General features: G+C 40.4%; 1 protein-coding gene across 1 annotated transcript; it reads right to left on the reverse strand.

Moving 5' to 3' along the window:
• Positions 1–13,656: 13,656 nt before the first annotated feature.
• jcadb (junctional cadherin 5 associated b) lies at positions 13,657–20,773 on the reverse strand. Its single transcript, XM_073491642.1, has 4 exons — positions 20,448–20,773; positions 17,302–18,268; positions 14,343–17,253; positions 13,657–13,691 (listed from the first exon to the last, which is right to left on the reverse strand). The coding sequence occupies exons 1-4, from the start codon at positions 20,771–20,773 to the stop codon at positions 13,657–13,659; spliced, it is 4,239 nt and encodes a 1,412-aa protein (XP_073347743.1).
• Between the last annotated feature and the right edge of the window lie 2,308 nt (positions 20,774–23,081).

Here is a 23,081-nt window from a genome sequence, read left to right on the forward strand (position 1 = left end):
CATGTGAGAGAACTCCAATGTAATCTTAAAGCTCTCTGAACTGTGTTGAATAAGTAAACTGACAACAAAAATCAGCTCTTTACTCTTGTTACACACTTTCAGACTCCGTCTTAGTCCTTCTCACTTGCACACTCCCCCGACTCCTCTGTCTGATGCTTTTTCTCACCCTTTCACACACAGACTCCCCCCACCATCCTCCCCTAGTCTGCCTTCTCTCCCTGTAGACGCCCCTAATAAGGCAACATGTGTTGTGAGTGGCTGCCTCGGGGAGAGGTCACCCTGTAAGCCAGCCGGCCATGTTTACCAGGGGACCGTCTCCACGCCTGCTCTCTGCTCTGCCTTGTTTTCTTCCCCACTCCTTCTCACTTTCACTCCTCAGATTTGTCATCCTTGCCATCCATCTTGCTTCGCTCCTCTGATCCTTCCTACTCATTCCGCTCAACTCCTTTTCTCTCCATCTCTCTCCCGCATTCTTGGCATTTCATTGTTTCTTTACCTGTCTCTCTCTACTTCACTCTGTTTACCCCTCCTTCTATTGCCAACGCCCATGCCAGCTTGCATGGCAACAAACACGATACATCCCTCGTCAGTCACTCTGTGTCTCACCGGTTGCGCACATTTTATATGTTCAAAACAAGCTTCACGTCATTCATAAAGCTTTTCTTAGAAGTAAACCTCACTGGCATAAGACAGAGTACTTAAAGCCTTCCAAGAAATCAAACTGAGGTGGACTTTGAGTCGAGTGACAACATGGGAACTTGTGTCAGACATCGTGACCAATTTAACATCTTGGATTTGCAGACCTTTATAGGAGGTTCAGATTAAGTTCAATTTGGTGACAAATTAGTTCTCTTATTTGGGGTTGTGTGTTTCAAAAACAGTTTAGCATCTCACTTGCATAATCTGCAGCTTTTTTTTGTAATTTTTATATACAATAAATAAGCTCTTGCTGTTTGACGTTAACTGTTAAGAAAGCATACTATAGCACTTAAACATACTAAAGCAAATGAACATACTATAGCAAAGGGACATATTACAAGACAAAACAAAAATCTCCCATAAAAATATATCAGCAACATGTGTGTCAGGTGCCTGTCATGTCACGTCACCAAGTAAACTGTCAGGTCTATCTCTCTCTCAAATGACAAATTGATTTCTGCTCTTGACATGTTACCAGCTACAAAAACCTGCACTACTGAGACCCATTTCTCAGACTTCAACTGTCTCTTGGTTTTTGGGTCAAAGTCAAATAAAAATGTGAAACTCAGTTCAACAATTTCATCTTGCAACACTGGATGTCCAAACCGGTCAATAAAACTCAACACCCAGGACATCATATAAACACCCCGAGGGGAAGCACTTCAACAAATCCCTGTGACTCAGCATCAAAGCATCTCTTTGCTAATCGAACTTTAAGCTGTGAAGCTCAGCAGCACACTAGTCATACAACAGGGCCTCAGCCAAGGATGGAATTTTTTCTATGAAAACCAAAACCGCATGATACTTGATTCAGCCTGAGCGTGAGAGTTCTGTTTAAACATATAACATGCTTTAAATTCCCAAAACAGGTAATCAACTTTAACTTTGACCATCCTCAGTTACTCTATTGGGAGAGTTTTCTCAAAGTTAATCAGTAAAACATATAGACTATCCCTTAACAAACAGCGTATTTTCTACAGTGCTAGGTGAGGAAAATGGATGAGACAGCTCATCTGGTGTAAATGTTATGCTGTGTTATAGCTAAAGGATAGTTTATAGCATAATTGATACTCAGAGGTTTGGAAACAATTAATTTAAATACATGACTTTCCTTTCCGTTAAAGCAGCCTCAGCTCGAACTAAAAGGAAGAGAGGGGAATAAAGAACACCGATTTTTTTTTATATTTTCAAGTGACATTTGACGCGCCTCAAGTCCTGTAAATGCCTATGTTCATGTTACTATTAGACCAACAGCAAATAAACAAATGCGTCCATTAGCCTGTTGTCTTATGTGTCTTATTTTGTAGACTAATTTCTTCATCAAAGGTCATACAACATAGATATATCGGATTTTAGTCGGCTTGTCATTGTGCATGATGTGACGTCAAGTGCAAACAAGCTTTTCGTGTGTTCAATGTGTGCATTTAAAGCATTTTTTTTTATCAAGAGCAATATTTTGGCAATATTGTCAGTAATAATTATTCAGTTAGTTGTAATAATGATGCACTAATATTATTAATTAAATCTACAATGTGACATCTCTTTGTTCAGGTTTTCTGACAGTTTGTAGATGGCATGTTTTTCTCCTTGTTTGCTCAGCCATACTGGCATTTAGCTGCTAACAATAACGACTCTTTCAAGTACTTTTAATGATAAAAAATGCATGATTTCTTGTACATCCTAGGGACTTTAAAGCACTTTTAATTCAACATTTAACTGTTACAAGTAGTTATTGTTTTAACAGAGAAATAATTACTAATTTAGAAACTTCTTTGCATTTTTGGCAGCAGCAGATGCTGTGCTCCAACCAGACTTGCCTTTATTAGGAGAAACTTTCTTTGTTTTGGTTAGCTTGTACGAATGCACTAATGTACTGACACACAGACACACATGCACTAATATAAACACTTGCACACACATGCAGAAGAAGTGCATAGTCCAAACTCTCTCTCTTATTCACACACAAAAAAACAGGTCGAGTGAGAGCCTGAGCCAGCAGAGCAGGAACCTTCATCTTTCCCCCTTCCTTAAACATTTACTCTGGCAGTTCTGTCTTTAGATCCAGATCTGCGTTCCTCTCTGCTGCCTTGCATCAACTCTGCCTGACACGCGGCACAGAAATCTGCCTGCTCTGCTCTTATATGGGTATCGATGAACACAGAGCATGGTGCACAGGAGAGACACTTAGGAAGTACTGCAACTCTTAGGCAGAGCCGGAGGGAGGGAGGAAGGAAAGAGACAAAGACAGTGTGGGTGAAGGAGGAGGAAGAGGAGGATTTCATGCCAGAAGTGGTCCCTGGAGAATTTGGCTGTCTTTTCTTAAAGTTACATCGTCCAGGAACATCTTCACATTATGTAACACGATGATGTAACTTAAGGTAACTTATGAGCAGAAAAAAAAGTTAATTTGATACAATGCGAAGTTAGTTGTTGGAATAGCATGTCTCCAAACTATTGCAGGGTCATTGCTGCAGCGCTTCTACTTTTGCCTAGATTGAACACATAAACTAGCCAAACCAAATATTTAAAGGTATGAGTTGGTCAATGTTATGAAACTATGCTCCCAGTGGCCCTAAAGAACACCATCATATATGGAAATTTGATTCATAGGAGATACCAATACCAATAAAAACATATATTTTACAATCTCTCCACCGTATTTTTCATATCTATCATGGAAGGACATTTTGATTAGATGCTGCCTGCTGTACACAAACTAATTTTTCTAATTAAGGCAAGTATTCAATTTCAAAATACCAGCATAAATATGCTTTGTGTCTAGTGGCACCTGTACATAACTTTATATAACTGTAACTACACCTCAATCACAGTATCATTTACTTTTATGTCATTCTTTTTTCCAACACCATCTTCTTAATATGTATACAATGACCAAAGAATGCATTTAAAACCATGATACCATATTAATGAATTTATTTTCATTTTCATTATTGTTTTTTATTTCTTGTTATATTCTACCCGGTTCTGCCATGGTTAATCGATAAATCGATTAGTTGTCAACTATTACATTAATCAAAAATTACTCTGCTAATCGACTAATTGAAATTTTTAAGAAAAAACACAAAAACATTTCTGATAACTTCTTAAATGTTAATATTTTTTATTTCTTCACTCCTCTATGACTTAAACTAGTTCTCTTTGTGTTCTGAACAAAACTACACATTTAAGGACATCATCTTGGGCCTTCGGAAATACAGATTGACGTTTTTCTGTATTTTCTGACATTTTCTGACTTTCTGATTTGTGGACCAAACAGGTATTGGATTAAACAAGAAAATAATCATTAACCCCTAATTCCACCCGTGTGCTGATATGCTTTTTACACTTTCTTTTCTCTGTTAAATCCTGCTGCAACCACCTTAATTTCCACTGCTAGACTTACAATGGTTACAACATCCAGCAACATCAAGAAAGACCACTACTACCAAAGCAAACTGTTTCCCATACTTAATTTAAAGGGGCACTGTGTAGTTTTGGTGGAGAAATTCAAAATCAATCAAATTTTTATATTTACAATATTCATGAAGTACTAAAACAAACTCAGAAATATTTTTTATATTATATTTCCATAACTGAATAAACAAGCTGTTCTAAAATAAGGTCCCCAGAACACTGTTTGAAGCTAGAAAGGTGGCAGGGTCCGCCACATATAGACAAAGTAAAACATTATGAAATTGTGTTGTCCTTTAAGGCCAGTTTGTTTATTCAGTTTATTCAGTCATAAAGACAAAGAGAGTTTGTTTATTTTGTTTTTTTAGGCATACAAAATTAGTCACTGAAGATTTATCTTTCTGATTAAATCTATTTCCACAAAACTACATACTGCACCTTTTAAAGTAAAATTATGCAAAAACATACCAGAGAAAGATATATCATTAGTTGCACATAGTAACAATACAAATCTGAGAATGCAGGACCCATTTAGGAGCATGAATAAAGTGGCCATCATCACTGATTCATGTCACATGTAACCAAACAGCAGCAGTCATACATTCAGAATGAGGTCATCATGCTAACAGGCCAGCAGGAGGCTGTGGACAGCTCTCAGCCTTCTGACATACTGAGTGCTGAGAGTAACAGCGGACAGTGGGGCCAACCAGAGATGGCGCTGGGTACCAGTTACAAATTAACTGGTGCATGAGACCATATTCAACAGGTCACAGCAGTTCCTCTTTAAATAGGAGGGGGGTGATGAAAGAATGTACAGTGGTTGCTGACCGCTCCAAAGAGTTGGAGTTGTTGAAATTCCTGTTAAGGGAAACATTAATAGGACATATTGCAGTTTTCAGATATTTTAAATTTGCCCTTTCAATTATAAGAGAGTTATTTTTACAACTGTGAAATTTTGCTGCAAAAATCTTCAACATTGCTAGAACTCTGCTCTTGCATACACCAACAACAAAGCTATATTTTACCACTGCCTTTAGAAAAACATGCATGAATCTTCACTTGTTGCCTAGAGGAGAAACATATTTGAAGCTACCTGGTATAAGTACCGTTCTAGTGTTCAACAAAGAGGCTTAGAAATGCAAACACAAAGACTCAGTGAACCATATATGAATGTATTCATATTCTGTATATGTCAACCTATTTTAACAAAGAATCAGGCCTTCAATGAATTATGTGTCTGAAACAGTTGGAGTTGTGTGCAGGTCTGTATTCTAATACGCAGATGAACATAATCCAGTGCCATAAGGTCAGGCATGGGACCGGCCAATAAACCTGTCCGATCATTTTGATGAGTGCAACAGGTGCAGAGCAAGCAAGCAAAGCAACTGCTGCGCGGAGTCACAAGCACTCACTATAAAAACAAAACTGTTGAGAAATGACGCCTGGCCAGCGTTGGAACAACACACCAGCCCAACACATAGCTGATAGATCAGCTGCACACACATGCCACCATACAGCCATAATCTGGAGCTTGGAATGCTAATACCCATGTGGTTACTTGAGACAGGGCTTGGTTGGGACACTACACTTCACTTCTGATATAACAATGAATGACAATGAATGACCAATCTTAAAGACACTTATGTAGTTATAATACTTTAACTGACTGCAGAACATTGTAAACCACCAGGTACTCTCGCTAACATAATAATAACACAAGTGCTACCGTCCTCTGTTATCCTACTCTATTTGCCCTTGGCTCTTGCAAAAAATGTATTAATATCTATAAACTATGCAATGGATTTTAACTATGTCTGATGGTTTACAAATTTGACTTTTTTTCGAAACAATCACATTTTACTTTTACACCAGAATTGAAAACAAACTATGGCTGGTAAACAATGAAACTGACAGAAAGCAAATTTACAAGCCATATTAATTTGTTTTTCAGGTGTACCAGAGCAGGTGTGAGGCAACTTTTGCACATTTAAACCTCTTGTTATGATTCAGTAATCTAATACTAGATGACAAAGTTTTTTTCTGAATGATTTATATATTTAAGTTACAAGGAAGCTACAGCAGCACCAAAGGAAATCAAACATCCGAAAATAATGGCCAAACCTTCTATCTCAACATTTATCCAGGAATCTTCAATTTACAACTCAACACAAAGCTACGTCACAAATAAAGAATGGTGGTCAAATCCATCATGAGAGAAGTGCTTTCTTTCTGACCAAATACAAATAATAGTATGCACGACATTCAATTAGGAAAGCGAAAACAATACTTACAGTGTTTTAGCTCCAATACTAAGGGCGTAAAAGAAAAGCTTCTCAAGTGAGGTCCATTTATCTTGTCTGTGAATTCAGGGACAGGAAACTACCAAACAAAGAGTCTCACGAGTTCCTTATTCAGAGCAAAGCAGATGCTGAGGAGGCAGGAGGCGCAGGTGTGAGCAGGTAAACCCAAACAGAGGATCCAAAGTCATCCACCATGAAGCAGGTCCAACCTCAGCAGCTGACAAATATAGCCTGGTGCTTTCCCACTAGCTCTGCTGCACCAGGCCAAATAAATCAGTCCAGGAACGGCAGAGCAAAAAAGAGAGAGAAGAAGGGAGAGGGAGTGGGGTGTTCAGGCGAGGGGTGAAGGAGAGAGACAGGGATGAAGAGGAGAAAAATGCACAAAAGGGGTGCTAGAACAGATGGCTACTCCTACATTAAGTGCATACTCAAACTATTCCAAAAGTCAAAATTGTGGTTCTTGAAATGTCCATTATTGTAACCCAGGTTTGGGACCCTGGTCTGATAGTTTAGACTGAGACTGAGAGGTGACACAGCACTGCTTCCAAGGGGTTTGGGGAGTACGGGCCAAAATCGGTGTGGTAACCTCATCCCACAGCAACCATGTATGGGCTGAAGAGAGCGGCCTCGATAGAGGGGCATCTGCCATAAATAGCCAGGAAGCGTTGGGCTCACAGCACAGGGGGATCGAATCAGCTGTTAAACTACAATCCACCAGCACGGTGTGAACCATGCTCTGCAGGCGCTCCTGTACCACAGCATTTGGGACTAAACTTAATTTTGCTCTGAGAAAATGCATGAGTAACCTACACATCAATTTCAAACAGCCAATAATGTATCCAACAGTAGGATGCATTTAAATTTCTGTCTCATCAGTTTTATAAACGTTGCACTGTGGTTTTAAAGGCCACAGAAGTTTAGTTTAATCTAAAGAGTGATCTTAAATCTGCAGTATGTCCACTCATGATTTAATGCGTTATTATGCTCATGATCATTGCCAAAGTACTCACTGCAGGACAGCTGGGAGATGCACAAAACTGGATCTCTTCTTTGCGGTTCACGTTGGGTTGCTCACCTACACAAACACACATGCAGGACAAGGTGTAAATATTTATGAAAAGTTATGCAACTATTTCTCATCTCCAATAATGTAAATGTAAAGGAAGCAAGCAAACAGCTCTTTTACATGTTGTCTTACGAAAAACTAAAGATGTAGAGAATAAAGTCGACAAAATCCTTCTCAAGAAAAACATCATGATCATTATCATCATTATATACATACAGTACATGTCAACATTCATTTCCGCATGATTTTAAATGTATATGTGTCAAAGTGTCAAGGTTTATTCTATAAATAAACAGGTAAGAGTGTCCTCTGCCTGACCACCCTGTGGTGGAGAGGAAGCAGGTTTGGTTCAGGGTTTTTGGAGTTATATCTTCAGAGTTTGGCTCCATCTTGTGGACATAACTGCTGCATAACAGTATACGCAGTTCACTGTGTCTCTAGTTCCTCTACAGATGTTTAAACAAACACATTTAAATGAAAACGTGGTCTGCTCCTTTCAAATAAATCTTCCTCTCCTGTTATTTGGGTGCGGTACAGTTGAGAATGTAAGCGAGGAGGAGTGGAGAAGGAGGACAACTGTCACTGTGCCATTAATGGGGCTACTTATTCCCCAAGCAACAGAAGGAGCATGTTTGACAGGTGTACAGTAATGACAGATATGAAGTTTACTCACCATGTCCTGGCTCCAACACTGAGGCTGCTGTCACGGAGCGACAGCTGGAAATGAATGGTAGTGGGACTGTGCACCACATATCTACCATGAATGCAATTATCGTATATTAATACATATTTAGAAAACACAAACAATTACATTGGGTTTTTTTTCACAATGCTGTAGTAGGCTATGGTGCAACAGGTTACTGCAGGTGTCATTGTCACTGCAGTATGAGCAGTTAGAGTAAGCAGTACCACTACCAGTCAAAATGGTAGTTATTTAATAGTACTGGTCTAGTAGAATAGAGATTTATAAGCTGCAATAGCACAGTAACAGTACTAACGTTGAAGTAGTAACTATCAGTAATTGAAGCTGCAGTACATTTTTAATCCTAATATTTTCAAATCTAATTTAAAAAATTGTAAATTAAACAAGTTATGTCTGCTTGTGTAGAGTTTTACCTGACGAAGACAGTTGGCACCTGTCCCCAGCGGCCATCTTGGAGGTAAACGTTATACTGCTATTAACTAGCTTTAGCCTTAGCTAGCCTTATGTGGACAATCGGCAACTTCGGTCAAGATTAACTCCAGCTTTTACGTAAAATTATTCAGAATTACAGTTAGTAGCAGAGGTAAAAGCACAACATACCAGCACAGAACATTATGTGGAAAACTACCTAACTTAAAATACGTCCAGAAGTGGGCGTCTCATTTGGGGCTAGTTAGCTACCGTTAGCTAGAGTAACGTTAGCTTAACTTCGGAATGCTAACAATCGGTGTGGCAATCACACGGAAGTGGGAAATAGTATCACAACTGACCTTTTATAGTTTCAAAAATGTGTAACTCTGCTAAGTGGGGGCTTTTTAACAGTTAATTTCCTTCAAGCCAAGCTGGCAGACTGGCACCAACCAATTATTGCATTTAATGTAAGCAAACTAGCTAACTGACACCTGGGGGCTGATGTAGCTAGTGATTATAACTAACAGGTGGTGCTATAAGAAAAAACAAAAATATTTAATATACTGTAAGATAGTTGTTTAAAAGCAGTGTTAATTGATGACTTTGTGGTTAATTGATGAATGAGTTCGAATAATGTCATGAGTGTTGAATTAACTTTACTGTGACCCAGGTGTGTCTGCACATATTAGTAATGTTGTGGCCAAAACTATGAAGTTATATGAATAGGTATCATTTATATGTACTTGACTAACATTTATGTTGTCAAAGCAGGTGTGTTTATAGCTCTGTTATACACCACCAACATTAATGAACTTGTATGCAGTCATAGCTACATGTTTCTGATACAGTATTACTAGGCTTTATCTTTATATTTTATGTTATATCTATCTTTCTCCATCCAAAGTAGATTTGACTGAAATGTTGGCTAATTTGGGGTCACCTTAACTAAAGCAATATAAAAGTTGATTGCCTTTTTGTAAGTATATGTTGTATTATTTGTGAATTTATCTGTGAATATACATTCAGTAACTGCCTTTTCATATTCATGTAGACCTAATTAAGCTAAATATTGCTTCTTTAATATGTTCAATAGCACTGACAGATGCTGCATGTACATTATGTGAGAACCTACAATGTTAAATTATCCCTGTTATGTTATAGCCCTCTTTAAAACTCCTCCTTCTTCTCAGCCACCATGCCAACGTGCCTTAAAGCGAAGCATTAGGATGTCCGTGAAAAGACAGCGTACCTATATAGGAATCAATAAAGTATTATATCAGAGTAAGTACTAATCAGACTTCTCACTCTCCTTTTAGAAAACGATGGCACACAGGGGAATTTGAACAGCATCTGAGTATGGATGACATCCAAGCCTCAGAGAACTTGCTGGGAGGTTTTTACAAGGTTCAACTCAAGTATTGTCTTTGCCATCACTTTGATCGAGCAAGTGGAGCTCAGTGCGACAGCCTGGCAGGGTAATTGGGCTGAAATTGCCAGTGCACAAGTGTACATGTGTGAAAAGACACACTTAATTGTGCGCATACGCTGTTTTTCTTTTGCCTGAATGTTACTTTTAAATGAAAAGCCAAGTCTAATAGGAGTTTCATTTGAAAATAAAACATCTATGCTTTAAAAAACGAGACCAATTATGACAGCATTCTTTCTGAACTTGCTGTTGACTACTAGTACTATTTGTTTTGCTTCCTTGCATCCTTCCCATACAATTATATACAGTCTAGGGTGAAGAGGTTGCATTTTATTTCTAAAATATTCTACAAAGAACAACAAAAGTATTAGTTTCCTCCATGGATTTGTAAACCGCATACAGTATATGAAACATTTCCTGTAGGTTGCCCCTTGGCAAAAGATCACAAACACTTTAATTTCATGCAAAGAGTTTATTTATGAATCAGACTGCAGTATCATACAACAGTAGCACAATCATATGACTATGGATTATGCTCATATTTATAGATACAAAGAGAAAGGCATGTCTTAAAGAAAAAAAATGAATGAGTTCTCTTTTGATTTACTCTAAAAATAGCTTTTAAATACTTGGCATAGTTTTGTAAAGTAAATTATGAAACGTAATGTTTTGCCCACCGGTTTTACTATTGGAGTACCAAATGCAAATATATTTTATGAAAAACATTTTTTTTCCTCCTCTCTCTTGCATTTCATGCAAGGAAGAAAAAAAGATGTCAGTGAGTACAAAAAGCACTTAAATCTCATATGAAAATAGAAAATATTACAAGTGTGCATAATTACTTCATGTTGCACATAACCTGCAGTACAAAAAGTCAAATGACACTATGTTCAAGTGTACCTGACATGCCAATTATTGGGGGAGGGGGCGTATGTACTGAAATAGCTATTTAAATGTCGTCTGGGGCAGTTTACACACAAGACCGAGGCAAAGCCTTTCAGTCTTCAAAATGAATTGAAAATGAGATATGTTAGTAATTATGGGCGTGCCAGCTTGTCCTCCCTGTGATGCTGACTATGGGCTTGTCCTGAAACACTGAATCTCATCCTGTTCTTTTTAAATGATGCTTTTTGTATTATTTGAAGTTCACAGTTTTGATTCAATGTTCCTACAGATAAACAGCATGAAGAGCAGAAACTATCCACAATGCTACTGCACCTCTCCAGCCAGAGGCATGGCAGAACAGTAAGTTGTTTGTAAAAACCTAAGGTATGCAACAGTGCTTAGTACGTTAGTATTTGGCATTGCCTGGAGTAGAATGTAATGCACACATAATAAGGCGACATGATTATTCCAAATTTACAAGAAATGTTTGAAATACTAAGACAAAGGTCTGAGTTGATAAAATGCTACAACTGTAAAATGCTACATAACAATTAAGTGATACTTGATGAGTGATTAAACAGTGAGGGATTCCTATAAATCTGTTGTTGATACGTTACACCAATGCAGTGCTGCTCTTGTACAAAAACCATGTTACTGCAAACTATGCCTTTATCCACAAGAAGTTTTTTTTTTATTATTTAGGTTATAGGTTACAATTTAAAATTTATTAAAAACCCCTGTATTTTTTCAAAAAAGAAATCTTATTTCCATACTATTTGCAAGTACGTGGTTTTTTGCCAAAAACAGCATACTGCATTGTTTTCATTAGTGCAATAAGTATTGATGACAGCAGAACAGTTTACACAAAGTGAACACGCTTTGTAATGAATGAAACAAAGAAAGAAAGAAAGACAGAAGTTAGAAGAGGGGGGAAAGAGGATAGGGAGGGTGGAAGGAAGGAAAAGAAAAAAATTTCCCAATTTTATTTCTAAACATGTTGCAAGGAAACAGAACAAACAACAGAACGATACATGATTTGAATTGGAAGACATACAAAGACAAAAATAAGACACAGGCCATGTCTGACCACCAACACAGGAGATACAGCTGAGATGGATTGATGCATCAAATATCACAAGGAGCGTCCAACATTGACTCTGTTAGCGTATGAAAAAGCACTATCAAATAGGAAATCATGGCACAATCAAAAAGTTTCCATCACATCAACACTGGCACTGATGAACCCTATCACTCACTGAAACCGAATCGTGTGATCAAGGCACACCACAGGGCCATCCCTTCTTAAATCACTCTGTTAAATTTTAAAGCACTAGAAAATTATGTATACTCTCAATATGATACTATACAGACATGTGATACTTTCAGCTTGATATAAGTGTGGAGAAATAAAATTTCATGGTTAAATACAAAATATCTCTTAAAATATTTAAAATATACTTTATTTTGTACATTATGCAAACTGATTAACAATTCGATGATAAGAAAAATAAATACTCAGTGAAATGTTGTCTCTTTGCGATACAGATGTATGAACATTGATATATATCATGAAGTAAAGCACCCACCCCATGTTAAGCGCCCATATACCCTGACACGATTCCAAATCCCTGTAATATGATTTCAATGACACGTTCACATTAAAAACTTCTGACAATGGTGCCTACAGGTAGCTCCACTAAACCACTGAGCTGTTTGTACAACAATATTGCTCTACGTATCTTTTTTTTTGTCCTATATCCTTATATCCATCATTAATTTTAATCAAAGTTTCCAAACAACACTTCAACTCAATCCGTGCCTTTATTGCTTCCTGAAATTACCTGGAAATGGGAGCTATACATCGGATTGTTCAGGGGACTAACACATCTGGTTAAAGAAGACAACACTCCCTCTCCAGTGTAGAACCAATATATCGTATAATAGGTCACTGATCTATCATGTCATGTGGTGCAGAGTCACTCTTCACTGAAGAGCTCTATGGGTTATGGTTGCAGTGTGTACAAAAGCAATGAGGCAGGGCACAATGTCTTTAAATTTTAAAAAAAGAAAGGCTGATTGATCTCATCTGAAAATCAAAACAGTTCTTGAGCCAGAGACAGTGATGTCCAGTTCTAAAACAGCTGTCGCCTCACCACGACAATCAGATGCGCAGTTTATTTTGGTGTAGTTTAAATGCAAAAGAACAGATCTGTGACAATAACCCTTCTATAACTACGTTAGGTTAAACATAAATGCTTACATTCATATCCTTAACAGCTCGCCCGTGAACAAACAGATTCGTTCAGTATGCAAAAAATGTCTCGACTGTATTCACTATGGACATTTTAGGAGTTCTAATATGCACGACAGAATTGCATAATGTCTGCCAATGAGAAAAGCATAGGGAGGATAGAATAGAAAGGACAAGCCGCTACAAGAAGACTAACTAGTAGGAACCTTATAAGAGGATGGGATTGGGGATGGAGGACAGATGGGGTAGTGGGAAGTCAGTTTGGGAAGGCTGGGGAGGGATTCGGGGTGGAAGTTGCCCCACAAGTTAAAGGGGCAGCTCCCTTTGGCAGTGGAACAGCACTCTTAGTAGTCAACGCAGCGCCGAGGGTGAGGGTGTACACAATGCTCTTGTCGGACAAGAAGGCCATTTCAGTGTCAAGATGAGATGAAGGCATTCTAGTAGGCAGCCAGGTCACAGTGTTGGAGCTAAAAACCTCAGATGGAGATGATGGACGCAGTCTTTCTACTCTGTTTCCACTTGGCTGGGATCATGGGGTTCTGAGATGTAAAGAAAAAGATACTGATTCAGAAAAAGTGCATCTGGTACTGTATAATAATATTCAACTGAAATATCTAAACTGGAGAGGTAGTAACACAAATACATTCCTTTTGACAGGACAATGAAATGTGTTTTCAAGTAAGCTTCAAATTTATTCTATTTTATAATTCAGTGACATAATTGTATTGCATATATTTAATGGATTTGAATTCTCTGAGGAGGGTAGAAGACTTGCACTGTCTGGCACCGACACCATCTTGTGGAGGTGTCTTTAACAGCAATGCCCATTGACAGTAAGTCTCTCCAATTTTAATATCTTGCAACCTCCATAAAAAAATGGAATTATCAGTTTCAGTTGAGGTTTATTCTGCAGTCTTCCTAAAGCATGCATAACAAATCTGTGAATAGGGACAGGGAAATTGTGTGATGCATTGAACAAATATTTGAAGTAACTCCACTGGTATTTTCCTTTTTCTGTTACAATTCTGTAGTCCACAGAATCTTTGTGGACCAAGAACCACAAGAGAAATGGTTTCTTTTACTTTTAATGTTACCCTTGATAATTAAAAAATGTGGGTAAAGCTGTACAGACAATCCTCTAAACACATTTTTCAGTCAAAGTTTTTTTTCCTCTAATTTTCTTAACTTACCTGAGAGCGATGACTCCTCATCTTGCAACACTGTCTCTTCAGAGACCTGCTGGGAATGGGTGCCCTCTTGATCGTTCTCCTTGTCAGGTTGGGGCGCCTCTGCTTGTTCGTCCTTGCCCTCCCCCTCTGTCTCTGCCTCCCCCTCCCCAGAGTCAGTACTTCTGATGCTGAGGCGCCTCATGCGATACATAACGTCCACCTCCCTCATCCTGGCCATGCGCTCAACTGCCACCCGACCTGGAGAAATAGCCAGCTTGTTCTGCAACGCTTCAATTCGTTGGGAGGGGCCCTTGCTCCTCCTCTCACCCTCCAAGCTAAGAGACAGCCTGCGGTCTAGGTGTGGGGGAACTGAAAGTGGCAGTCTATCTGGCGGAAACTCTGGTAACCCTGGGTGGTCTCGCCCCAGATGAGTCCGTAAACCAAGTCTATGCTCTGGGACAGCAAATGGCTTCTTTTCTTGCTCCAGCTTGTCATCAGGCATTGCATTGTCTTGCCCCTCACACTCACTTTTCACCTCAGCTGTCTGTTTGTCTGCACTGCCCTCAGGTATTTCTCCTGCAATGGCTTCCCTTTCTCCTAGTTCTACTTCCTTAGTTACTGTGTCACTAACACTCTGGTCCTCTGTGACTTGGGGGTCTGCAGGCACATCTGTTGCTAATGTTGTGGATGCACTCTCCTCTTTTGTTCCATCCGCTGGTATGCCCTCAGCAGGATTAACTGTGCACGAATCGTCCAAGTTTTCTGCCTGAGCATTGTCTGTTTTTTCACCCCCTTCCACATTATCCTGTATCAATAATTGCTGCTCTTTTGTTTCAGCAGCACCATCAGACCCTGACTGATTCAAACTTAAGTCATTTGGCTCCTGTGTTGTATCTTCTGCTGGACTTTCTAATGCAGCGCGTTGTGGTGGACTGCCATTTTGATTGCCCGAGCTGTCCGAGCTGTTTTCCTCATGAAGTGGAGGCAATGGGCCCTGTCTCAGCTGATTCTCAAGCTCTCTCTTACAAATAGGGCAGTCCTCCTCTGAGTCAACACTGAGATCTTGAAGTTGCTCTCCGTCATTAGGTTTAAGATTGCCTGTGGACGCTTTATTGGCATCCGCTGGGTCTCTAGTCTGACGCAAAGTCTGGCATATGTCCTCATAATCAGGAGGACTAGTGAGCGTAGAGGCATCCTGCATGGGTTGTCTATCTGCCCATGGCACCTCAGCTGCTGTGGTGTGCGTTGTTGGACTGAAGTCACAAAGTGGTGTCTCGATAGGCTCATCTGGCAGGTCTAGTTTCACTGTCCTGCCATCGTTGCTTCGTCTGCGCGAAAGATGCGCAACAACCCTGTATTCTCTGAAGCCTGTCTCCCGAGGTGGGACAGGGAGCTCCTCCCTAAGCTGCTTGCTGAAGGTTACCGACTTTGTTGCAGGCCTGGAGAAGGCGCTTTTGACTTCCCTGTATTCTGGGTCAACAGACCAGCTTACTGCGCTGCGCCTAAGGCTGCTGGGCTTGTTGAGAGGTTCTGATGTTAATCTGATTTTGATACGCTCAGGGATTTGAACAGAACCATCTGGGACTTTATTGCTGGCAGTGCCTAGCTCCAAGATATCTTTGTAGGCCTCGTTGAGGTCCTCTATGCACTTGTCAACACTGGGCTGTTTGCTGCTCTGCTGCTGCTGTTGATCCTGAACTTCTTTCTTGATGGTCTCCAGCTCCTTGACAGCATCCCATGGTCGCTGGCTGGCCGGTTTCAGCAGGAACTGTTCAAAGGCCTCCTTCCCACTGTTTGCTGCTGGTTTGGTCTCCTCCGCATTTCCTGAGGGTGGTACTGCTGGCTGCTGAGCTGTGCTCTTGTTCAGCTGGTTGGAGAAGGTGGATGTCAGGGAGAAGGCGCTGTTGCTTGACAATTTCAGGCTCTTCACTCCCTTTATAGGAAAACTGAAGGCAGTGCCCACTACACCACTGTTATCAGGAGGGACTTCAGTGCCGGGAGGGACAGGGTCTTGTTGTGCTTCCTTGTTTTCAGAGGCAGGTTTTCGGGCCTCTGGGCTAGTTTGTGTCTCCTGGTCTCGATACTGGTTTGCAGGCCAGGTTCCCGACAGTTTCATCTCCTTGTAATGGTTTATCTTAGGAGGTCTACAGGGTACTTTTTTAAACATTTTGCTGCTCGCTCTACTGCTTGTTTTGCTGCTCGCTATGCTACCAGTTAGTGCTTGCAGCTCAGCTTCAGCTGAAGATGTGCTTTGGAGACTTTGGTTTGTTAAATGGCCAGTTTTATTGTCACTAGGACTATCCGCTGGGTCTGGTGACTTCTCATTGTTGTTATTCTGATCACGGATCATTGTCCCAGTGAGCGCTGGAGTGACAGGGACAGACACCAAACAAAAAATTGTCTCACTAAGTCTCTTTTTTAGATTCTTGGATTTTTCTTTCTCTGGTGGCTCAGGTTGTTCCACCTTTTTTACTTCTGTCACAGTTTCAGGGACACCCTGGTCAGCCGGCTTGCATGGGGGAGGTGGTGGTTTGCCCAGAATAGATGAAGGAAAAAACTGAGTACGGTTTTGTTCAGGAGCTACACTGTCACTTTTTTTGTTTAATCCCCTGTTGCACCATCTGCTGTCGTTGTCAGTGAGAGCTGTTTTTCGGCTGTCAGTATTGAGAGCTGGCCCCTGTTGGGGAGGAAAGGCACTATCATGTGTAGATTGTCCTAAAATCTTAGCGGGTGGAGTCTCTTTGTTGATGTTACGGATCTTGTCTGAGTCAGTGAGAGAACTTCCGCTAGGCCCTCCTGAGATTTGCTTCACTCTTGGGTCTTCAGTGGGTAACTGACGGGCATGAACTGGTTGTTCTTCATGTCCAGAATGTACCTGTTTTCGATAGGATGCAGCACGATCTCCATAATGTTCCAGCCATGAACCACTTGCCTGGGATGCAGCACGATCTCCATAATGTTCCAGCCATGAACTACTTGCATGTCTAGAAAACCACCTTCCTGGATCTGAGCCTGGCATCTGCAGAGATTCCGCCCTCCATCTTAGATTTGCCATTTCATTGCGGTTGATTGAAACTGATCTTGGGGGTGGGGCTCTTTTATAAGATGGGGGTGGGATGTAGCCAGGGGGCTCCATTCCAGAGATGGCAGAGTGTTGTGCGAAATAGTCTTGTCTCAGATCCCCTCCCCTTTGATAAAAGATAGGCCTTTCTTTTTGTTTGGCACCCTGCTCTATAGCAAGCATTTCTGCGCTACCCCTAGTCTGCTGGTGAATCTCATATGATGGAGGCTTTAAAGGCCTGCTGAACCTGGGCTTTGGTAAAAGTGCAACATGGCTGCTTGGCCCAGCATTCCTACCCCAACGGTCCCTGACAACAGCACCACTATAGATATACCTACTATAGGGCCCAGAGAAGACAGTGCTGCTTATCCTCTGTTGTCTATCAGGTAGGCTAGGCCTGGATGGAATGAGCTCTCTGCCAATTGATCTATCAGGTGACAAAACTCTGGGGAGAGACTGAGACTTTGCTTTAGTTCTAGGGTGGAAAAAACCCTCTGGTGTCCTCAGGCGGTACTGGTCCAGAGCCCACCTATCCCCATCCCCATCTGACAGCTGCCTTCCCAGGCCCACAGCAGGCCTCCACTCCTCTGTACCGAGGCTCTGGCACTTTCTTTCCCCAGTTACCCTTAGCTGACCAGGGGCTGCGTCCAGGTCCCTCAGCCAGGAAATGTCCTCCCATAGCTGCTGCGCTTGTCTCTCTGCTCTGTGTTCCTCTGCTGTAATCAGGGCCTGTGGCCTCCATGCGCCAGCAGAGGCCCTCAGCTCCCTGCCATCAGCATAGTCCAGAAGGATGCTGAAGTCCTGGCCTCGCCTCCGCCAGTAGGAAACATCCCTCTCGTCATAGCTCAGTGGCTCTGAATAAGTCAAACTGGGAACATCGTAGAACCTGCAAAGACCGAAAAGTGAGTAAGACTTTCGCAGTGTTACAGGAGAATGAGGTGGACTTTCCTGAACGAAGTTACATAAGTTGCTAGGTAGGTTTCGACATGCAGATAATCACAGAATATTGTCTGAAAAGCAATATTATTTCATATGATTGATAGTTTGCCAGTATTCCAAAGGACTGATAGACTAAACCATCTGCAATCAAGATATTTCCCCTAAACAAAATAAATCAAAGGAGTATTATGTCAGTTTTTATGATAACATAATAAAGCTCACCACCCTTTTTGAGATTTGATAATTGCCAAACATTAGAAGTGACATGTCCATGCCAGTCTCAAGCATGTGTTTTGGCTTTGGCAGTATTGGCTTTCCAAAGCAACTTAATCAAGTAGAGCCAGCACATATGAGACAGAAGTGCTTAAGTCAGCGGCTTCCAAGTCCCTTGAAGAAACCATGAAATTGTGATGCTACTGCAATATGATCTGCATATTAAATTGTGCTGACCTTATCTTGGAAGCTGGTCATCTGGACAGCAACTGTGGCTCTTAAAGAAAGTCTTAGCAAAAATATCCCATTACCTGATCTGACATGAAAGCAACACCTCTTTCCCCCTGTTTAATTGATCACATAATTCAATTTAACAGGATCGCACTGTACCCTTATAGGAAATACAGTGTGACCCACCCATAGACAATTCAATTTTAAAGCATTCTGCATCACTACATCGCAATAACACATAATTCAGGAGAAAATCAGAAGAAGAGGGCCTTTTTGACTGTTGCTATAGTGCATGTGCAATATCAAAGGCAATAATATAATTGTAAAAATGCTAGCTGAATTTAACACAACTTGGCAAGTGTGTAACAACTGACAGTTGAGAGGTTTAAAACAGTGTCTCCACTGTAGTGTGATAAAGCAGTGTCGCCTGGAGATAATTTTAGTTATGGTTCCATATTTACCTCTTATGTGCAGGATATTGCTGTAATGCATGTTGCACTGCCAAAACAATTATCTTAGAAATAGCATACTTAATCATAACAGATTAAGTCTAAAAAAACAGAGCTTCAGTTCTTTGTCTTCAAGAGGGTCATTTTGTTGAATTACGTTGTAATTTTACATTTCTAATTTTCTCAGGCAGTCGTGGTAATTTTCTTGGTGTGGTGGAACAGCACAGCTAAATAAAGAAGATCCATGAATTTCCATAGGTTATCAGTCACATTCAAGCATGTTTTAAGCCCCCCTGGTTATAGGCAGTTATAAAGAAACGAGGGAGTGTGGGTTTGAAATCCTCGTTGAAATTCAAATGTAACCATCAGGTCTGTCAAATGAAATAAATCAATAATTGTATTTTCTCTGGCTAGTTGGTTTATATTTATGATGCAGCCACATAAAGGCAATGATTTGCAGTTAATAGTTCCTTAAAAAACAGACAAATCTATAGCTGTAAAATATATCATAAATACACATAATAAACATGTGTAAAATATACAGTAATAATTAATAAGACAGAACTAAAAAATAAGAATGTATTACAATTACCCTTCATAAGAGCTTCATCTTATATCTGCACTGCACTAAGTCATTGTGTTAGTCACTGTACTCATTCATTTAAGCTGCAAAGTCAATGGATCATCCTCAGCAGCATATGCTACTGTATGGCTGAGGGGAGCCGCGCTGTGCACACTTGCCCAGCAACATGCTTACATCACAGAGCACGTGCTGGGCGTGATTCAGTGTGCCAGTGTTTACAGTGGAGTGATTACGCGCCTGTCTTGAGGCATGTTCAGTCCTCCTCAGTTTGCTCACTGTCTAGTGCTGCTGTTTACATCTGCCTGCCTGGTGGAGGCTGTGGAGACGATACCAGTGCATGGGTGGGCTCCACAGAGACACAAGCCACCTCTCTGTGCAGGCATGTAAACAACTCAAACGAGTGCAAAGGCACCTTTCATAATTCCTCATATCCCAGCATAAGACATGTCAGTGGTGCTGCTGCAGCCAGAGTGTTCTGCAGCTCTGGAAGGAGGGGAAAGGGAAGAGGAGGGAAAAAAAAAACCCTGCGCAGTGCAGACTCAGTTTTGCATGCAATACCGAAGGGCCCCAGTGAGAAGGGGGAGAGGGGAAAAAAAAGGGAAGGTAAAGGGTGTGGGGGATCGCAAAAGAGAGGGGAAAAAAACACTCACCCACTATCTGTGGCAAGAGAATCACCCAAGGGCTGAGCGTCACCTAGGATACCGATACCGGCTTCTTTTCTCCTTAGGATCCTTTCCCCGCTCTCGTTGTCTGTGGCGGGGTAGCTCTTCACCAGTGCCTGCCTGCTGCCATAGATGCCTGTGATAGATGCCCCCCGGTCCGCCTCATACCCGTTCAGTGTCCCCCGGCCAGCCCTGTTGTCCACAAGTTCACGCTGGCAATCAGCGGGGCGCTTGTCATAAGGCGTGGCAGACGGAGGGCCGCTCTTGGGTAATTTATATCCGTGCGAAATGAGGAGGTCCTCCACACTGTACATGGTGGTGTCTCTCTCACTTCTGGGCAGGAGGGCAAAGGTGGGTGTGTTGCCTTATGCGCAGTGCTGCTGGTGGAAGCTGGAGCACGTTTGCTCAGCAGAGGCCATCACTAAAGGGAGGACAGGGGAAGGAAGAGGTAACATGTGAACAAATTGTTTCTGCGTGCGCCTAAATTGAGGATGTGTCATTTTCAACACACTAGCTGATGTCAGAAAATACAGATGTTTGTGTTGCCTTTCAAGATGTGTTAATGCGTTACTTTTCAGCATGTGCTATGTTGAAACGTCAGTGAGTGTTCTAAATTAAACATTATCATGTGCTAAACATAACAGTCTTTTATGCAGACATTATTGTCTCAAAGGGCAACTCTGGAATGTACAACCTAAGTTTTTAAAGAATTTAAGACCGCATCTTTTTATTTCAAGTGATTTTCCTGAACATGGACAATTCTCTTCCTAACCTAGAAACGAACACAGGAAATGTGTGTTGTTAGCCACACCCTTCCTCCCTTGAAAAACAGCCTTTCATCTTTACAAATTGTCTGAAACCACTGTATAATGTTAAGATTTCTTCCCATCCATTAAACAGCTGCCTACATAATGATCCCTCGACCCTTTGTCTGGGATAAATACAGTGGGAAATGTGATTTGACCTCAACACAAGCAGGTTCTAGGTGGAACATTTGTCATCAGTCAATACAATCACTGTTATTGTTCTCTAGACACTCAGCTCAGCATTTAGACAGCTTTACTAATCTATGCATGTAGACAATGGTGTACTTCCTCCAGTCGACAAGAATAACTGCGCATATTAACAGAAACTACAAAGTAATTCTTCAACATTAGGGAAATAGATGAGATTAAAAATCCTCATCATACTAACAGTCTGTGTCAGATGCTCTTACGGTTATACCCCCAGTATAGTTAGCATAAAGTATTTGCATTTCTGGTAACTTATTACAGCTGCAACCATTTTGTATTGGAAAAGGAATATTCAATACAAACGACTGTACATAATGTATACTTCTCTTTGTCTCTGTGTGTCACCATGCATGGTGCAAGCTGCCAGTGGTTCAGCTTGTAATGTCATCAGGAAAAAAGATGGTACATTTATTACACGTGATTAAAGTGATTTAGCTCCTGAATCATAAAAATCCAGTTCAAAGTTGAACTCTAACATGCTGTATTAGCAAAAAAAAATAAAATGAACATGAAATATAGGTCTAACAGAAGTGAAATGAAAGTAAAGTTCATTTATGATAAGAAAAACAAACTCATATAAAATTAATCTTTAGTTAGATTTCGTGCCATACTGAAAGACGATCCTTTCTTCTCGAAATGTGTATATTCACCATTTAATTCATCTTAATGAAAAGGAAAAAAAAGGTTTTACATCCCAAGCACATTCTGATTGTATTTATTTCTGCATATAATCTGTGGATCTTGTAAACCCAAACCATCCAAAACTTTCAAGACACCCACACCAGACATGGACATAACTGAATCTGTTAAACAACAAACCAACCTAACAATTTTTTAGGTTTACAGCACTTCTTTCAGGTCTTATCACTGTGTTTAAAATACTAAATAAAGCAGATTAATTTAAGGTATTTGCCAAATTGTTACAATAAAATTAGTCAAAACCAGTCAACTAATGGTAATTATCTTTTATGATAAATCTTCCACTTCATTAACTGATCATTTGTTTGGTATGTGAAATGTCAGAAAATTGAGAAAAAATGTAATGAAATTGCTTTTTTTTGTTCAACAGCCATCTACAACCCAAAGTTGGACAGTTTACAATCACAAAAGACTTGGAAAAGCAGTCAATCCTCATTAAGAAATGGGAACTTGGCACTTTTCTTCAAAAACAATCACAGCAGAACAGTTGATGATTCATTTTCCGTCGATCAACCTTTATCAACCATTAATATCAGTATTTCAAGTAGGTTAAAAAAAGAGGATTGCTGTTTTATAAATGCTTGAACACAGACTAAAAGTTTTATATGCAGTGTCTACTCTCCTAAGTTCCTCTACTGTCTGTGTGTATGTGAATGCGGAAGCAGCCCTGCCTGTCTGATACATTAATTAGTGGCTATAACAGTCTGTCCTGCCTGGAGATGACAGTGGATGGCTTATAAAACAGTAACACGGTGATCAAAGGCTTTGCACACATTAGCATTTTGGCTAATCATGTTTGGACTTGAATTGTGGCTCACTGTTCATTTTCCATTATGAAGGTGTCACTTAAAGGACAAGTACTGTGTTGAATTGAAGACGCAAGTGTTAGAATAGACTTACAAACTACTAC

This window comes from Pagrus major, chromosome 21 (assembly GCF_040436345.1).
Source record: "Pagrus major chromosome 21, Pma_NU_1.0".
NCBI classification, from domain to species: domain Eukaryota; kingdom Metazoa; phylum Chordata; class Actinopteri; order Spariformes; family Sparidae; genus Pagrus; species Pagrus major.